Source organism: Cricetulus griseus, chromosome 3, assembly GCF_003668045.3.
Source record: "Cricetulus griseus strain 17A/GY chromosome 3, alternate assembly CriGri-PICRH-1.0, whole genome shotgun sequence".
In the NCBI taxonomy this organism is placed as follows: Eukaryota; Metazoa; Chordata; class Mammalia; order Rodentia; family Cricetidae; genus Cricetulus; species Cricetulus griseus.
In genome coordinates this window covers 188,341,884-188,359,780 of record NC_048596.1, presented here as the reverse complement: position 1 = coordinate 188,359,780, position 17,897 = coordinate 188,341,884, and the positions used below count along the sequence as shown (strand labels likewise).

The following is a 17,897-nucleotide window of genomic DNA, read 5'->3' as shown; positions in this document are numbered from 1 at the left end:
TCTAACAGCTATAGCTACCAACAGTCCATCTACCTAAGATTGAGATAGGAAGCCATGTTCACAAAGATGCATTTGTGTCCTGACAAGCATACACATCTATGCTAACTTGTGAGAAAACTGAAACTCAGTCAGGAGAAATCTAATCTCGATTTAAGGGCCTAGAGAGAAACACCTTAAAGAACACAAGTACAAGCCAGGTGGTGGTAGCACATGCCTTTAATTCCAGCACTCAGGAGGCAGAGGCCAGCCTGGTCCCATAGAGAGCTCCAGGACAGTTAGAGAGACCCTGTCTCAAACATAAGGGCACAAGTACATAAAAAGGATGTATGTATGTCATGTTGGTAAACTATAAAATTAAACTGTCTCAAAACGAAAAATGCAATGTATGAATATATGTTTTGTTTTATTTTATGTAAACAAAAATGCAATCCTGATGCTAGAGAGATAGCTCTGTGGTTAAGAGTATTGACTGCTTTTCTAGAGGACCTAGGTAGAATTCTCAGCACCCACATGGCAGCTCACAACTGTCTAATAACTGCAGTACCAGGGGATCTGACACCCTCACTCAGACATAAATGAAGGCAAAACATCAATAAATAATAAACCTTTTTAATGCATATGCATATATTCATAATTATGCTACTAAAATAAATAGCCCATACAAGTAAATTTCTCACAAGCAGTAGAGATCAGAAAACAGTGGTAGAGAGACTTTGATATGTATATGTATTATATATGTATTATATACCTTTTTACATAGTCCTGGTATCTGAACATTGTGACTATAGTATCCACTGAAAAAAATAATCCCTTTTTATGATACCAGCCACCACTTCCCATCCCAGGCTGCGCTGACATAGCCCATAAGCCCTTCTCCAGGCCTGACAAACAGACCCATTTCTGACTCATCCAAAAGAAGGTGAATAAAAGACATGGTCACACTATAATGCCTTTAGAAGAGAAAGTTTTATTGTTAATTATTTACCTTAATAGTCTCAGAAAGAAGAACAGATTAGCTCAGTCCAACATGATTTGCAGTTGGCAAAAATCTAGTGAAGCAAGTGTGTTCTGACTGCTAAGGATTTAATTTGGGTGCTTTTAATACTCAGCCATCTAACACTTGGAACATAATCCAGAATAATGAATCACCCCCTCCTTTTCACTTCAAAGCCACACCTACCTCCCTTGATTATGGAAACATCTTCATTAAATATGATTCCCAGAGGACAGGTTCCCTGGAGCATATATATAGCCATGAGGACAGTGCACAAAAAGAAAACTGAAAATAAAACTCTGTATAATTTACTAATCTAAGGAAATAAACCCTTCCAATATATTAAGAAATAAATCCAGTTACAAATGTACTAGTAGGTCTATGTGAAGAGGCTCTGGTAAAGTAACTGAAAACAGCCAGTTATTTACAAGATACACAAGCAGGAACGGTGCACCTAGCCCAGCACTGGTCCTCAGAAGCCAAAAGTGTTCTCTCCACTGTAGGCCACATACAAGAATCCATCTTCATCTTTTTCCTTCTCGTAAAGCTGTCCCATAGTAAGGCTTGAAAGAGAAAAAAGAAAAAATCATTGAAAATTGAGTCCAGGTATCAAGTGGAAAAATAAGGCCTAAGGGTGAGGAGCTTTGTGGGTGGTGGCTGGGAGGTAAAAATAATTCAGGTACCTGCTGTGACCTGCAATCTGTTCTACTGAAAGAACACAAAGCATGAAAAAATGAAGGTGGGGCTGAGGGATGGCTCAGTGGTACAGCCCTTACAGCAAGCACAGGTCCTGGGTTCAATCTCCAGCACAACAAAAAAAGAGATGATTACATCAAATCAGGAGCCAGGTACAGTGACAGGCACATGCCTAATATCCCCACACTCACTCTGAAGCCTTTCAAGAAGCCAACTTAAATGACAAGAATGATGGGCAACATAAGTAAAAAGTAAAAAGGACCACCCCATGAAAGACCCCTGTAAGCAAGAAGATGCTTCGTTCTCTTCTGGGTATTTATTTGAATGTTTATTATTTAGATTTTATATCAAAGGTACAGGTGGATACACTTATTATGAACATTCCCAGGCCACCATCTGAGACCCCAGAGAGCTATGCAGTATGATCAGACACCCTTGTGCACTATGCCCAAAGTTCCCACTGTATCTGGGATCCAAAGAAACCTTCCCTAGGCCAGGGATATACTTCAAAGGTAGAGTGCTTTCCCAGGGTGAAGCCCTGGGTTGGATCCCCACTATTGCAAAACAAATAAAATACAATAAAAGATTGCTCAAGCTTTCAAAGAGCCTTCAAAAATAAGATTCCTTAAACTAAACATGTGGGTGGGGAAAAAAATCAGCTTTTCCTGTGCTGTGAAACAGACTGCAGTGGAGAAATAAATCTATTTCTCTGCCAGAAAACTGGGTTGTCTCAGTGAGAGTAGTAACACCTACCACAACTTCATGCAAGCTCTGGCCACGTGGCCACACTGATGAAGTATGACCACAACTGGTGGGTCAACCAGAGCCAGCGGCAAGATGCTGATCCAAGAACAAGTCCTGGTCACAACAGTTGTTTAAACATGGACATAGCAGGGGTGTAGCTCAGCTGGTATAGTGCTTACACAGCATACCTAAATGATGGATCCAAGACCTCAACTTTGTGTAGAGATTCCTCACTGGTTTTGCTGCTGTTGTATGACTAAGACCACTATGTGAACCTGGGACACAGGCCACATTTAAAAGGGGGAGGTTTGCTTTCCTATTTCACTTCCCTCCCCATTTGCATGTTTCTTGTGGAAGGCTGTGTGGGCAGATTAAGTAATAATGTGGGGGATGAGTACGAATAAGAAGCCTGTCATCTTCTGCAATCACAACAGCTCTCCTTGTGAGGTTCTCATTTGGAATTTGGGGAATGACTCTCTGAACTGGCTGGAGATTGCTCAACAATTAAGAGCACCTGATGCTCTTACACAGGACCCAGGTTTGTTCCCAGCACCCATATGACAGCTCACAAACATCCACAATTCCAGTTCCAGGGCATCTGACCCTCTCTTCTGACCTCAGTGGGCAGCAGACACACACATGGTATATGCATGCACTCACATACACACATATACATTCCGATAAAACTCTCATGCATATAAATAACTCTTTTAAAAAAATAAATAAAAAGAAAACAAGCGGACTCCTCTGAATAGCACTGTTTAATCAAAATCCCTATTGTTAAGGAATATCCTCTATGGCTGCTACTAAAACAAATCACCAGCTCTATTCAGCAACTGACATGTGCCATCTGACCTGAGTGTACTAAGTATAAAAACACAAGATCTTGCCAATACTCGGAATGGCAGGCAGATCTGTGAGTTCAAGGCCAGCCTGGTCTACATAACAAGTTCCAGGACAACCAGAGCTGTTACACAGAGAAGCCCTGTCTCAAAAAAGTTAGTTAAATAAATGGTTAATTTTACCTGTTTTTGCTGATGCTTTTTTTTTCCTTTTTCTTTCTTTTTTTTTTTTTTTTTTTTTTTTTTGAGACAAGGTCTTTCTATGTAGTCTTAATTGTCCAGAAACTCCGTATGTAGACCAGGCTGGCCTTGAACTCAAAGATCTTCCTGTGTGCCGTGGACTAAAGGTGTCCACCACCACACCCAGCAGTTTTACTTGTTTTTAACTTGCTGAATATTAAAAAGCTACTAGAATTTTTAAAACCCACAAGATTTGCATGTCATTTCCACTGACAAGTCAGGGTGCAGAAGGAAGCTGATCATGAGAACACCTACTGTGTTCATTTCCAACCTGTGTTGCCCTCAGGATCTCTAGAAAGCTTTACAAGCATCTCTGAATGAAATGAAACCAGACTGGTGGGATGCATGTATTAAAAATTAGCATACAAAGGAACAGGTCTGCTTGAGGCATTCTCATGCCTATTTATATTTTTGGTTGATTCTACCCCCCTTCTCCCTGTGTCTCCATCACCACTGCACCCTTCTGCCCCATAGTAGCCTCACTACTTGCTTCACTATCTCATGGTTTTCTCTAAATCATGAGCCCCTCTCTAGTTTTCACAGGCATATTTTCTTCTTTGGGGGGCAGGGGGTTTCAAAACAGGGTTTCTCTTGGTGTCCTAGAACTCACTCTGTAGACCAGGCTGGCCTCAAACTCACAGAAATCCACCTGCCTATGCCTCCCAAGTGCTGGGATGTAAGGTATGAACCATCACTGTCTGGCTCCAGGCACGTTTTAAAATGCCGAAGATGTGTCTATGTGTGGCCATATTAAGAGCAAAGGCACCTGTCCTTTTGTGGGTGCAGAGAGTTTTCATCTGATTATGAAGTAAGGTGATGAGTCAAAAATGAGTGAAAAGCCAGCAGGTTAGCAGGACTCAAATATACAGCTGATCCTCCAGAAGTTCTTACACTGCTGGCTGGGAATGACTAGAGAAACCCCACTTTTCTTTGTGACTTCTCAGAAAAAAGCTAACAGGAAAAAAGTACAATGGTGCACAAACCTACCCTACTTGGTCCAGTGTCAGGATGCCCTTGAAGAAACCTGCTTTAACCCCACTGCTGAATTACAAATACCTAAAGAGCTTCAGGAACCACTCCCAGGGTCTATTGCTGACTCTACAAACTGCCCACAGTGAATCATGAGCAGCAAGAGTGGCCTGAGACCCAGTCCTGACCTCTAACAGGGGAGAGGCCACAATCATGTGGCTTGTGTTCCTTTCTCTGTTTGGGTTCCACTGTTTCTCCTTGCTTTTTTAAAACTTGTGTGTGCGCGTGCGCGTGCACGCGCCCATTTTTGCCTACATGTATATCTGTGCGTGTGAGTGACTGATGTCAGCAGAGGAACCCTTGGAACACAGTTGTGAGCTGCTATATGGATGCTGGAAACCAAATCTCAGTCCTCTGCAAGAGAAGTTGCTCTTCAGAACTGAGTTCCTGTCTTTTAAGAAAACATTGTGTCCATGGATTTAACAGTGCCCAAGCAGCTACAGAGGCTGACAATAAAAATCTTATCTATCCTAAAACTCTAAGCTCTATTCTAAGTACTGTACACAGTCACTTTTTATCATCACAGCAATCTCATCAGTACTACCACAACCCAAAATTCAAAGGAGTAAAACCTAATGCATGGAGAGATAATAATATATCCACAAAACAGGAAAACATTCTCATCACTACCCTGTACTGCCTCCAAGTGAACACACAGGTAGGTTGTCCCTATGAGCTAGCGTTAGATCTTTCTACCTTGGCAAGGATCTTGTTTCCTCAGAAAAGTGCTTCTCATACATGTACTAGCAAACGTTCCATTAAAAGTTTACTCAAAGGAAGCACAGGCAGGCAAAACAGACCCTGCACAGGAGAGTTTGTAGCAGAGGCAGGTTTATGTCAGTTTAGGACAGATTGTATCTATAAACCTCAGGGTGGATGAGTTTCCCTCTCAGAATCAAGGCCTGAGCACCTGCACTGAGCAGGCCCTGTCAGAATGGCCAGGAGTCCTAAAGCACAGAGCCCCGCTATATCTTGACACACAAACTGCCCAAGCCTGCTGGATAGTTAGATCAAGTAAGTCAGACCACAATTCCAAGGCTTCCTACCTAAGCTACTGGGGGTGTCTGTAGAACACACTCAAAGCCTTTAGTACACTACATTCTAATGCTGTAGCATCCAGTACCACATGAAGGCATCTAGAAAGAACCCTGCTCTTGGTTCTGACTAGTAAAGAAATGGAAAATGCCGATCTAAGCTGAGATGAAGCTCTCAAGTGCAGAGTAAAATGAATCACAGTTGTTCCCTGGAGGCTGCTCCCATGCCTCCATTTGGGGTCAAAGATCCAGGTAAAGTCATTTCTCCTATGGAAGAACTGACCAACAGTAAAGCCAAGTCCTAGTAAGAACCAGGCCCATGATTAGCTATGACAACCAAAGGCAAACATTCACTTTCTGCTTCTCAATAGCTCTATGGATTGGGGGAGGCTGAGCTAGGGCTCATGTGGGCATACAACCCCAGTGCGTTTGCCTTCAAATCTCAACCAGAGGCAGGGCATGGAGGCACTGCATCATAAACGAGCTGGAGTGATGAACACCTGGCCAGCCATCTGCTGTACAGCTCATGTGCTTCCCTATCTCTCAGCAAGGCAGGACAATGGGGTGAGGTAGGAGTCAATGACCACCACCACCACCACCACTGAGGAGCCTGAAAGGCATCGGTTGTCAAGTGCAAGTCTAATGGACCCAAACCAAAATACACACAGCTGACTATTCCCTTCCTATTAGATGTTCCTCTTATACAAATCTTCTGCCATTCCTAGAACACCTTTTCAAGAAAACTGTCAGAGGACAATCCGTGTGACTCAGTTTTCTCCTTCCAGTATGTGCGTTCGAGATCAAGCTTGGTGGCAAGCACCTTTACCTGCTGAGCTAGCTTCTCCAGACCAATAGCCATTTCTGAAAGAAGTATTTACCCAGAAATGATCAAAATTCTTACGTTTAAGCACACTTCTCAACAAAAGATGGACCCTAAAACATCTATCTCATCACATTTAAGGCCTTGAGAAGCAACCAATGCCCCAACCACCATCTTCAGCAGCACTGGTTTCTCCACGCCAAACTGTCAACATGTTGGACATACTCAATAATAAATTTTGGTTTCTTTGTTTTGTTTTTCAAGACAGGGTTTCTCTGTGTAGCCCTGGCTTCCCTGGAACTCACTCTGAAGCCCAGGGTGGCCTTGAATTTACAGAGTTCTACCTGCCTCTGCCTCCTCTAAATGCTAGGATTAATGGTATATGCCACCAAGGGCTAGCCTGTATCTATTTAAACAGAGAATTAAGAACATTCTTGTCTGTGCTCTAAACAAAGAACAAAGACTATTATCAGACCTAGGTTCTCTAATCATGACTAGAAACTTTTTGTTTGTTTTGTTTTTCGAGACAGGGTTTCTCTGTGGCTTTGGAGGCTGTCCTGGAACCAGGTCTTGTAGACCAGGCTGGTCTCAAACTCACAGAGATCCACCTGCCTCTGCCTCCCGAGTACTGGGATTAAAGGCATGTGCCACCAACGCTTGGCTCTAGTTTGTTTTTTCAAGGCAGGGTTTCTCTGTATTGTTTTGGAGCCTGTCCTGGAACTCACTCTGTAGACCAAGCTGGCCTTAAACTCACAGACTAGAAAATCTTATACCAATGTCCCCATCTGCACCAAGAGATAGTTCCTCTTCTATGTTGAGCCAGATTCTTGATGTAAGCACTTTGGCAGAGAATTCAACTTTCTAATGCTACAATAAAAAGGCAGTGTGGTGGTGCATGCCTTTAATCTCAGAACTTGGGAGGAAGAGGCAGGTAGATCTCTGAATACAAAGCCAGCCTGATCTACATTGTGAGTTCTAGGACACAAGAGCTATGTAGAGAGAACCTGTCTCAAATAAACAAAAAAAACCTCAGGAAATAAAAGGCAGCTGAAATCCAGACCCCACCACCTTTTTGTTCCCTTTTTTTTTTTTTTTAGGGGAACTTAAAAAGAAGGAAATAAAATCTTAGGGGCTCGCCTCGGTGTCTACCCAGCATCTGTATTTAGTACTAACTCTGCCACTCTCCATGCTTATCACCTGTATTCAGCTTGACACATAAGCAATGTACTTTGTTCAACCTCAGGCAACAGTCAGTTATGGAACAGGGAAAGCCTGGATTCATTCTGTGTTCATTTCCCCAGCCACTCTGCAAACTGCAAGCACTGGATGAAGGTTAAAGGAGGCTCCAGGTTCCCGAAGGAGCCTGGAAAAAGCTGAAAAGAGGCGCTAAACTGACTTTGAAGAGCTAGTGAAGCTGAGTCACCACCAGCTTTAGGAAAGAGACTCTGTGGTGTTTGCATGGGTCTGATGATGTCACATTCTCTTTTGTTTATAAACAAATTTGGGTTTGAGTTTTGATTTTTGTTGGAGACAAGGTCTCACTGTATTCCCCCAGATGGATTTCTCCCGCCAACAACTGGAATTAAAAGTGTGTATCAACTCAAACCTGGCTAACAAATACGTTTTGGGGCTTTAGGGTTTGGGGGGTTGTTTGTTTGTTTTGTTTTTTGGTCTTTTGAGACAGGGTTTGGCTATCCTGGAACTCACTATGTAAACCAGGCTGGCCTTGAACTCACAGAGATCTGACTGCCTCTGCCTCAAGAGTGCTGGAATTAAAGGCATGCACCACCACTGCCCAGCTCTAAATCCTTTTGTTTGTTTGTTTGTTTAAGACGGGGTCTTTCTACATAGTCCTATCTAATCTGAAACTCACTATGTAGACCAGGCTGTCCTTGAACTTAGATCTACCTGGGTATGCCACCACTGCCTGTCAACAAATAAGTTTTTAATAAAACTCCCAAATGAATACAGGTTGGCTTGCATGAAGTGTAGAGCAAGAAGTCATTAACTGGAACCTTAATCACAAAGGGCCTTGGTGTTCTCTTTATAAAGTAACGGGAGAAATGCAAGTTTTTGTTTGTCCGGAAAGTACTTGGAGAGAAAATGGCTCTGAAGCAGCCTCTGCTGCCCTGAGAACCACTTTTGACTTCTAAGTCAATTTATACTTCAGAGACACAGGAAATGGGATAGGAGACCTATAAGCTATTTTCAATTACTAGATACTGTGGAACCATCAGAGAAATCTTAATGTCTTCAGACAGTAAGTATTGGGGACTGAGAACGGGACTAAGTAGTAAAGCACCTGCCTAGCAACAAGGCCCTGAACTGGATCACCACCACTGACTACTATGCCAGAGGATCAGCATTAAGGAAAATAAACCCAGTGCCATTGATCCTAGTCTCCTACTTCCTTCCAGTAAGCCACCATCTCCAGGAGGGAGAAAACAGAATCACCAAGCTGCTGTACAAGTTTTGAAAGTTATAAAGGAAGAGTTACATCCTCCATTACCTGAAGGAGAGCCAAGAGTGACCCCACAGATGCCTGAGCTGGCTTCATCCCTTGGTAAAGTACACACCCAACAACATACTTCCCAAAAGCCTGTAAAGGAAGGCTAGGTAAGAGGGTCTTGACCCAAGGATGACAAGGTCACCAGAGCTATAGGTACTGACAGTAGTCATTTTATCAGACTTATGGATCAGGTAGATACTGACTTTCAGAAGATCAAAGAGCTAACTATGTCTCAACATAGTAACTAAGCAGAGTGATAGGTAAAAATGAGCTTCTTTGGGACCTACAGGTTCCTGGTAACAAAATGAAAACCTCACTGCAGGTCTCAGTTCTACTGAACTGTCTTAAAGAACTTCTGAGATAATTTATCTAGGATACGGGGTGTGCACATGTGTATGTGGAGGCCAGAGGCCAACATTGGGTATCTTAGTCAATTTCTGGGAGGCTTCAACCAGTGCCTTTAAGTCCAGATCTGGTGGCTGGGGAGATGACCTAGTAAAGTGCTTCTGTGTGAGCATGAAGACCTGAGTTTAGATTAAGCTCCAGGTTCAGTAGGAGACCCTGTCTCAAAATACATGTTAGGTGCTTAATAAGCTAAAAGCACTAGCCATGCAAGCCTTACAACCTCATTGCCAATGATGGAAGGGGAGTATAAACTCCAAAGTTGTCCTGTGACCTACACACCTACACACCTACACACACACACACACACACACACACACACACACACACACACAGTATGATCTAAATGCATATACACACACAATCTTTAAAAAGTAAACAACAAAATAAGCATTAGTCTAAAAAAGTAAATAGGGTAGAGAAGCAACTGAGGAAGATACCCAGCGCTGACCTCTGGCTTACACAAATGCACACATGCACACATCCATACATGTTACATCAACTCCAGATATTGTTCCACTCTCTTAACAGAGTGAATACATAATTGTGCCCTATTTTTTCCTGAAGCTACTGATATACAAATTAAGAGTTGCAATAAGAGCCAGGTGTGATTTCACACGCTTTTAATCCCAAGGAAGCAGAAATAGGCAACTCCCTAAATTTGAAGACCAGTGCAATCTAGAAAATGAGTTCTAGGACTGTCATGGCTACACAGAGAAATGCTCAACAAGATAAAAAAACAAAAAAAGGAGCTGCAGTCAGAACTCTTAAGAGCTTTTTTATACTTCCCAAGGTTTGAGTTTTACAAGCAACAAATGGATTTCTAAGCCAGAGGCCCATCAAATAAACACCTCTCACCTGGACTGTGGGACTGTCTTGTCCACAAACAGGAAGATAGCCTTCTCAGAAGGAAGTTGGATCCTTTTCCTGATGATCCACATGAACTGAGCCACAGTGATGTCAGATGGAACCAGGTACTTCCTTTTGTCAATGTCAACAATCTGAGAGCCTGAGACTTTTTCCACGATCACCTGGAAAAGTCAAGCTATGTCAGCAGGGGAGGTTGCACTTCAGCAGAAGAGCAGCACTTGTGCAGCATGCAAGGCCTGTACTTGATTCCCAGCACTGTAACTAGACAGGGGAAGGAAAGGGAGGGAGAAGGAGCACCAGTGCACACAAGCACTGGACTGGATTACCTAATGTAAAGCTCTGCCCTCAAAGTCTGGTGAGCGGAGTGTGAGCAAGGAAATGTGTGGAAACTACACAGCATGATTAAATCCACCTGTCTTACTAAGCCACTCTCTGGCTAATAAAACTGATAAAAATCTGTTATATTTGGTCAATTACACCCCTTATCTCTGATCTCAGCATCTATAAGAAAAACACAACTGCAAAGCTTCCCAACTTTCCAACTATGAGATCTGCCTGCCTCTGCCTCTGCCTCCTGAGTGCTGAGATTAAAGGTGCACCCGCCACCACTGCTAGACTACTTTCCTAACATTTTATGTAGGCAAGTGAAAGATTATCTGGCCAGAGTTTCATCTGCAGTCTGTTAGCCCACTATCCCAGAAGAGATCCACACTACTAGAGTTAGAATGGATGAACTAATGCCAGTGCTCTACAGTCCCTGACACCCAAGAACCAAGGTTTTCATTAGCCTGTTGCTTCTCTGTAAACAGGTTAACATTTGTCCTCCCAATCCTCTCCTCAAAGGAACTGCTTACAAGCAAAAGAGCTACAATAATAAGACTCTGACTTTCAAAAATCAATAATGTTCTGGCGATGGTGGTGCATGCCTTTAATCTGGAGGCAGAGGCAGACAGATCTATGTGAGTTTGAGGCCTGCCTGGTCTACAGAGCTACACAGAGAAACCCTGTCTCGAAACCAAAAAAAAAAAAAAAAATCAATAATGATATCAGAAACCATCTCCCCAACTATGGCAGAAATATAGCATCATACTTATTATTGATTAAAGACAAAATGGTGGCGTTTCAGATTATTCAAGCAAGGATGACAGCACCAGGGTGAAGAGAAACTAGAAGTTAAAGGATCAAAATTAAAGATGAATGTCCTGAGGCTAGGGTACCCTATCCAAGACCAAGTGAGTCTCCCTCCACCACCGTTCCCTAAAGTGGAAGTGACCTGTTGCCCTGTCCTAGAACACGGTTCCTTACATAATTGGCGAGGGAGCCTAGAGGCTGCAAGCAGCTTGCTGCCCTAGATCGGGGAAGATTCAGCACTGATGCCCCTGAACAGCACCACCCTCTTGCGCTCCAAGCTTGGGTCGGCCCCAGGCCAGCCGGTCCAGTCTCTGGCTACACTTTGAGACCTTAACTTATCAACTGTTGCACGGCCTACCGCGTCCGCCCGACACGGCTCCTAGGTGACAGAGGGGTGAGGGGACCGGGAGTCCACACTCACCGGAACTCGGTCGGGATACTTCGCTCTGATCTTGGCGGATTCCACGCATCTGTGTTCTAGGAGAGAAGTACACCGGGGTGACTGTCGCGCCTGCCTGCCTGCCAGCCAGCCAGCCGGCCCCCAGTTCCCGGAACCTCATCTTCCTGTCCGCCCTTCGCCGCCCGCAACCTGCGCAGTACGCCCCGCGTCCTCGCCCCGGATCCCTGCCCGCCGCCCCCCTCACAGACTCCCAGCATGGTCCGCAGGGGGCTACTTGGGTTCGTGGGAGGTGCCCAGGCTGGCGGGGCCTTGGCGACCCTGCGGGGTGGCCCGAGTGGGGGAGGGGCCGCGGCCCGGGGCTCTGCAAGGCCGACCGCGCTTACCCAGAGAGTGGTCCTCCTTAAACATCCACTTCATGGCGGCGGGAGGCGACGGAGCCGGCTCTCTGAGCCGCGGACTTCGGAGAAGCGACCACAACAACAACGGAGGCGGCGGCGGTGGCAGCGACGACTACTCGGCAGGCGGGACTTCCGGCTGCCAGAGCCTAGCAACCACCCGGGCGGAGCTTCCGGCGCGCCTGCTAAATGCACCGGGGGCATGAACTTACGCGAGGGGGCGGGGCCTGGGCGACCCCCTCCCCCCATAAACACCTCACACACACACACCCAGCTCGCCTGTGAACGGTGGCTGACGTATGTGGCTGAGGAGTCGGTGAGGGACCGTGGAGAATTAGTTACTGGAATGGGGTCTCTGGGTTGTGCGTGACGGGCAGGTTATGGCTCATAGCTTAGAACTCTGATAAAGGGACCTGGTAGGGGAAGTCTGGGGCCTTGGAGAGATACGAATATTAATGTTTGGCCTGGTGACAAGGCGGGAGCTCAGTATCGAGGGATAACCAGTTACAAGCACTGTGTGACAATGAGTACTGCTGACAATCTAGAGTTCTAGTATAGGAGTTTTCGCACCTAAAATTTAGTCTAAACAAATTTCATTTCCCTCTACTCACGACTACATATTTAAGCAGTCATAAACATTTATGAACAAGTATCCCGGGTATGCATTTAGTCAACCGAATATCCCCTATCACAGAGATCCTTTATCAGAAACTGTCAGAGGCTAAGTCTGACTGTCGGGCACGGAGTATTCCCTGGAGAGCTGGTCATGAGACAGCCGAGCGGATGGAGGCAGCAGTGGGAGTGGCTCGGCAATCACAGCCTGAGCCCCTGGTGTCACCTGCCTGGGCATAAGCCACGAGGTTCACCCACAGCCGAGTCATCGGAGCAACCCTCTCTGGGTCACCATCTGTTTATGCGTTGGTGAGCATGTAACACGAATATGCAGTTAATTGGGCACCTGACCACGTGCTTGTGATTCTGCTACATCTGTCAAGCCTGTGTTTGAAAGTTGTCATCCACCATTTCCTACAGTTGAAATTCCTGACAGATGCTGTGGCTATAGCTTCATTCTGAAAGCATTTTTGTTATTTTAAATTGGAGTCGATGGGTGAGACAGCTCAACAGGTAAAGGTGCTTGCTGCCAAGCCTGAAAACCTGAGTTCAACTCCCAGAACCCAAGTGGTGGAAGAAGAGAAGCTACTTTTATCCTCTGGCCTCAATGTGTGCACTGTGGCATGCCTCTGTACATGTACACACCCAGATGCACAAAAAATAATGTAAATATAAACAAAAATGTAACTTAAAAACTGAGGAACTAGGTGTTTTGTCTCTCAAGAAATGAAGTACCCTTTGAATATTATACTTAGACATCAATGTTACATACAAAAATGCTGTTCTTAGCCATGGTGGTGGTGCATGCCTTCAATCCCAGCACTTGAGAGGCAGAGGCAGGTGGATCTCTGTGAGTTCAACGCCAGCCTGGTCTACAGAGTGAGTTCCTGGACAGCCAGGGCTACATAGAGAAACCCTATCTCAAAAAATGGGGAAAAAATGTGTTCTGGAAACTGGGAGAAATCCATGAGCAAAACTGATAATGATAATTCCCATGCTGTAGCAGAGTTTGCATTCTCATAGGAAAAGACAAAAAACTAAATGTCAGGTAATGACAGGTGATATTTAGAAAACTAAAACAGTGGATGACTAGAGCATGATGTACTGGTGGGATGGAGTGGTTGTTAGACAAATTGTCATATTCTAGGAACACAAAGCACCCCTTGTGACTAGAACTAAATAAACAAAGAGGAGTATGCTAGGAGACAGATCAGAAAGACCTGGAACAAATTGGGTGGTTCTTTGAATTGCATGCAATTTGTTTTTTACCATAGTGTGATGAGAAGTGAGGTTTCTTAAGCTCTGTAATTCATTCAGACTTATTTTTTTTTTATTTTCAAGACAGGTTTTTCTCTATGTAGTCCTGGCTATCTGTTGCAAGCCTTTATAATTATACTGGAACTTGCTCTGGAGACCAAGGTGGCCTCAAACTCAGAGATCCTCCTGTCTCTGCCTCCTGAGTGCCTGGACTAAAGACATTTGCCACCTCACCTGGTTCACTCAGACTTTTTAAAATCAGCCTAACCTGGAAGTGTAGTTCAGTAAAGGAGCATGTGCAGGCCTGGATTTAATTCCCTGCACAGAAAGAAAAAGAGACAGAAAAAAATCATGGGACTAGTGGTTTAGCTCAGTTGGTAGAGAACTTTGTGCATGAAGCTTTGGACTCAATCCCCAGAAACACTTAAAAGAGCTGGGTGGTGATACACATCTGTAATCGTTCCCTTTTGTTTGTTTTGTTTATCTTATTTGTGTTTTTGTCTTTTGAGACAGGGTTTCTCTGTGTAACAGCCTTGGTTGTCCCGGAACTCCCTTTGTAGATCAGGTTGGCCTTGAATTCACCCTGTTCTCCTGTAATCTCAATTCACAGGAGGTGGAGGTAGGAGAGTAGGAAATTCAAGGACACCTTCAGTTACACTTTGAGTTGGAAACCAGTCTGGTCTAGAGACCCTGTCTTAAATGTATCTATCAGGGGCTGGTGAGAAGACTCCACAGATAAAAATATTTGCTGCCAGGACTGAGGATCTGAATTTGGTCCCTAGGATGAAAGAAAAGAACTGATCGGGCAGAGGCAGGTCGATCTCGGTGAGATAGAGGCCGGCCTGGTCTACAGAGTGAGTTCCAGGACAGCCAGGACTACACAGAAAAATCCTGTCTTGAAAAACAAACAAATGTAGCACAGTAGTAGAAGTACTTTCCTTCTATATACAGAATCCCTAGTTCAAATCACTAACATCACAGAAAGGGAGAAAGAGGGAGGAATAGAAAAGAAATCAGACTTAGAATTCATATTTGCTTCTCTTTATAAATCTGGTCACTGTGTCCTAGTCCAAGACACATGTATATCACTTAAAAGTGTGTAAGAGCTATGTACACTTCTCAGGAGGAAAATCCACTGTTCATCAACTCAAAAGCATGTCCTCTGACAGTTATGATGACAAGCAATGTCTTTTTTGTCTTATTTGCTCACTTGATATCTATTTTTTTTTCAGTTCATCCTTCTAATTAGTTCCTCTAATCTTCCATGATATGCATCCATGTGTTGCGTTTAGCTTTCTTGAACATTCTAAGGGCTCTAGATGCCTTTTGGGGGCTGGTGGAGAACTGAGGAGGTGAGTCAGGAGGAGTGGTCAGATAATGAACAGATGCACTCACACGTCAGCAGACCTGTAAGACAGGCAGGATGTCTCATTTAGCCCAGCACAACTTTGAACCAAGACTGGCCTTGAATTCCTATGTATGTGAAGTATGCACACATGTATGTGGATCCCTGTGCCCACGTGATGGTCAGAGTAGGATATTGAAGGGAGCAGGCAAAAGCACCTTGTTCTAAGCACAGCCATCTTGATTTCAAACTCCATTTACCTGTAGGGTGACAAAAGTTCAAGTTCCCAAGCCCTGGGGGAGCCCCAATAGATGACCAACCCTCTCCTCAAACAATAGAAATAATCTATTATGACCCTTAGTTCTCTAAAACATAGCTATTCCTAACAATGGAGAGAACAAATGAATCTGATTGGTTGGGCTGAAAAGCTTACATTCAGTATCTGTTGATATGATGGAACATACAAAGAAAGCCCCTAATTCCTGAATCCTGATTGGTGAAAATTATAACTTTAACTTGGCAACAAATATTTGTGATTTTTGCTCATATAAATCCCACTTCTGCCCCTGCTTAGGGCTTTCAGGAAAAGCAAGACTCCTGAGTCCCTATCATGCAGCCCTGATGGATCAGTCACCCACTTATGTGGTGATTTATTGAAATCCTTGGGACCCATAAGAATTGCCTCTCTCCCTCCTGGTGGTGCACAACAGACTAGGTGTGATAATGTCAGGGGTCCTTCCCTATCATACCTCACCTTATTCCCTTAAGGCTGATTTTCTTGTTGACTCTGGAGCTAGGCTAGCAGCCATCAAGTCCCAGTCACCCTGAGGTTACAGGCACACACATCCTGATCTGGTTCTTTTGTTTGTTTTTGTTTTGTTTTGTTTTGTTTTTCAAGACAGGGTTTCTCTGTGTAGTTTTGGAGCCTATCCTGGCACTTGCTCTGAAGACCAGGCTGGCCTTGAACTCACAGAAATCTGCCTGCCTCAGCCTCCAGAGTGCTGGGATTAAAGGCATGTGCCACCATCGCTCGGCTTGATCTGGTTCTTCAAGGTGGTGGATTTAGAACTGGGGCCCTCCTCCTGGTTGTGTTATGAGTGCTCTTTCCTAGTGAACCAACCGGGTTTAGGTTGTTTGAGATAGTCTCATGTAGTCCGGACTGGTCTCAAACTTGCTATATAGCCAAGATTGGCCTTAAACTCCTGATCCTCCTGTCTTAGCCTTCCAGGCACTGGGATTCTAGGTACCAGCCACTATTCCCATCTAAACTGTGCAGGTTGAGGGAAATGATTTTATTGTCTTTTGAGGCAAACTTCAGGAACAGGAGAACATTCTGGTAATGAACACTGAAAAGTCAGTGTTCAATCATGAAAACATACACAACACTTTAGCACTTTAGCATGTAATATTTGATACAGATGTGTTAATGCACGCCTTTAATCCCAGCATTCAGGAGGCAGAGGCAGACAGATGTCTGAGAATTCAAGTCAAGCCTTGTTTGTAGACATAATTTTCTTGCCAGCTCCCCAATATCTAAACTAAGACATTATTAATTATAAATGCTGGGTCAATAGCTTAGTATTGTTTTTAACTAGTTTTTATAACTTGAATTAACCCATCTTTATTAATTTACTTGCTGTCATGGGGCTCATGACTTGTTACCTCATCTTATACATACATGCCCTGCTTCTTCTGCATCTGGCTGGTGACTTTGCCCTTCTTCATCCCAGGAGCTCTCTCCCTGTCAGAAAGTCCCACCTAACCTTTTCCTGCCTAGCTATTGACCATTTAGCTCTTTTTTAAACCAATGAGAGCAACATATCTTCACAGTCTACAAAAAGATTGTTCCACAACACTTGTCTACATAGTGAATTCCAGGATAACCAGTGCTATATTTTAAAACCCTGTTGGAGGTGGGGATATAATATTCAGGAGCTAGAGAGGTGGCTCAGAGAGTGTCTGTTATCCAAACCCAAACTGTGGCAAATGCACACTTGCACACATACACATGCACAATAAATATATTTTTAAAAAGCATTTTAACATTTTCTTTCCTCTTTTTTTTTTCTTTTTTGGTTTTTGGAGACAGGGTTTCTCTGTGGCTTTGGAGGCTGTCCTGGAACTAGCTCTTGTAGACCAGGCTGGTCTCAGACTCACAGAGATCCACCTGCCTCTGCCTCCCGAGTGCTGGGACTAAAGGCGTGCGCCACCAATGCCCGGCTTAACATTTTCTTTTAAAGAACTGAAGTAAAACCACAGAGTCTAGCCTCCTGAAATCAAGGAAGGAAAGAGGAATGGCTAGCACAATTTATTCCTAATTACTTTTGCCATGTTTATGTCCTTTTAGGGAAGGTTGAAACTTTTATTTTATTTTTTAAGACAAGTTCTTGGCCGGGCGGTGGTAGTGCACGCCTTTAATCCCAGCACTCGGGAGGCAGAGGTAGGCACATCTCTGTGAGTTCGAGACCAGCCTGGTCTACAAGAGCTAGTTCCAGGACAGCCTCCAAAGCCACAGAGAAACCCTGTCTCCAAAAACCAAAAAAAAAAAAAAAAAAAAAAAAAATAAAAGACAAGTTC

General features: G+C 44.1%; 1 protein-coding gene across 4 annotated transcripts in view; it reads right to left on the bottom strand.

The window, feature by feature from the left end:
* The window catches only part of Gabarapl2 (GABA type A receptor associated protein like 2), a 38,855-nt gene that overhangs the window by 18,563 nt on the left and 2,395 nt on the right, over nucleotides 1-17,897 (bottom strand). For 2 of the 4 annotated variants that reach the window (XM_035442693.1, XM_035442695.1), the window contains exons 2-4: nucleotides 12,095-12,291; nucleotides 11,733-11,788; nucleotides 10,169-10,341 (exon numbers count right to left, since the gene is read on the bottom strand). In XM_035442693.1, coding sequence (XP_035298584.1) covers nucleotides 10,169-10,341; nucleotides 11,733-11,788; nucleotides 12,095-12,128 — 263 coding nt within the window. In that variant the 5' untranslated portion in view covers nucleotides 12,129-12,291. Of the gene's footprint in view, nucleotides 1-947; nucleotides 1,558-10,168; nucleotides 10,342-11,732; nucleotides 11,789-12,094; nucleotides 12,292-17,897 lie in introns of those variants that run through there. The other 2 variants (XM_027406058.2, XM_035442694.1) reach the window with 2 other exon arrangements.